Genomic DNA, 567 nt, shown 5'->3' on the forward strand with positions numbered 1-567 from the left:
GGATGGAAGGGAGGGAGGGGGCAAGGTGACCCACCATTTCCTGTGCTATCAGCTAACAGCAGGCATGAGAGCCGCAGAATTCAAAGCTGTGCTTCCCTAACTCTCCCCAGCAGAGCTGTGCGTTTTGCGTGGCCACACACTTTCACATTGGAGTGTGTTTCACGTCACTAGGCAGGAATCCAGCGGCAACACCGTCTCCTTAGACGGCCGGCCTGCAGCGCTCTCGTCCCTGTCCCTCTCGGACCCATGACCGCTGCCCGGCGCGGGGCCGCCGCTCTGCGAGACCCAGCAGCACGAAACAACTCAAAGACAGACGCAGTGTTTTAATTGTCCACCTTACAAAAGAGAGAAATGCTTGCATAACATAAGGCACTAAGACAGGAACTCCTTCTCCAGCTGGTAGACGGCCGGCCGGCCGTTCTCGCTCTTCACCCGGCACAGGGGCGGCGTGCAGTCCTGGCTCTGGCCCTGCACGTCCGAGTCCAGCAAGGAGGGCCCGAGCGACCTAGTTCTGTCCGGGGCTGGGAGGGGACAGCCAGGGGTCGGTGCCCCGCCGCCCAGGCCAGG

The 567-nt window shown here is 61.6% G+C and overlaps 1 protein-coding gene across 1 annotated transcript in view; it reads right to left on the reverse strand.

Annotated features, from left to right (window-relative positions):
* Window positions 1-303: 303 nt before the first annotated feature.
* Window positions 304-567, reverse strand: part of LOC102259842 (mitogen-activated protein kinase kinase kinase MLK4) — a 32,205-nt gene continuing 31,941 nt past the window's right edge. The window contains exon 12 of the mRNA XM_014535894.1: window positions 304-564. Coding sequence (XP_014391380.1) covers window positions 373-564 — 192 coding nt within the window. The 3' untranslated portion in view covers window positions 304-372. The remainder of the gene's footprint in view (window positions 565-567) is intronic.

Source organism: Myotis brandtii, unplaced genomic scaffold (genome assembly GCF_000412655.1).
Source record: "Myotis brandtii unplaced genomic scaffold, ASM41265v1 scaffold1026, whole genome shotgun sequence".
Lineage (NCBI taxonomy): Eukaryota > Metazoa > Chordata > Mammalia > Chiroptera > Vespertilionidae > Myotis > Myotis brandtii.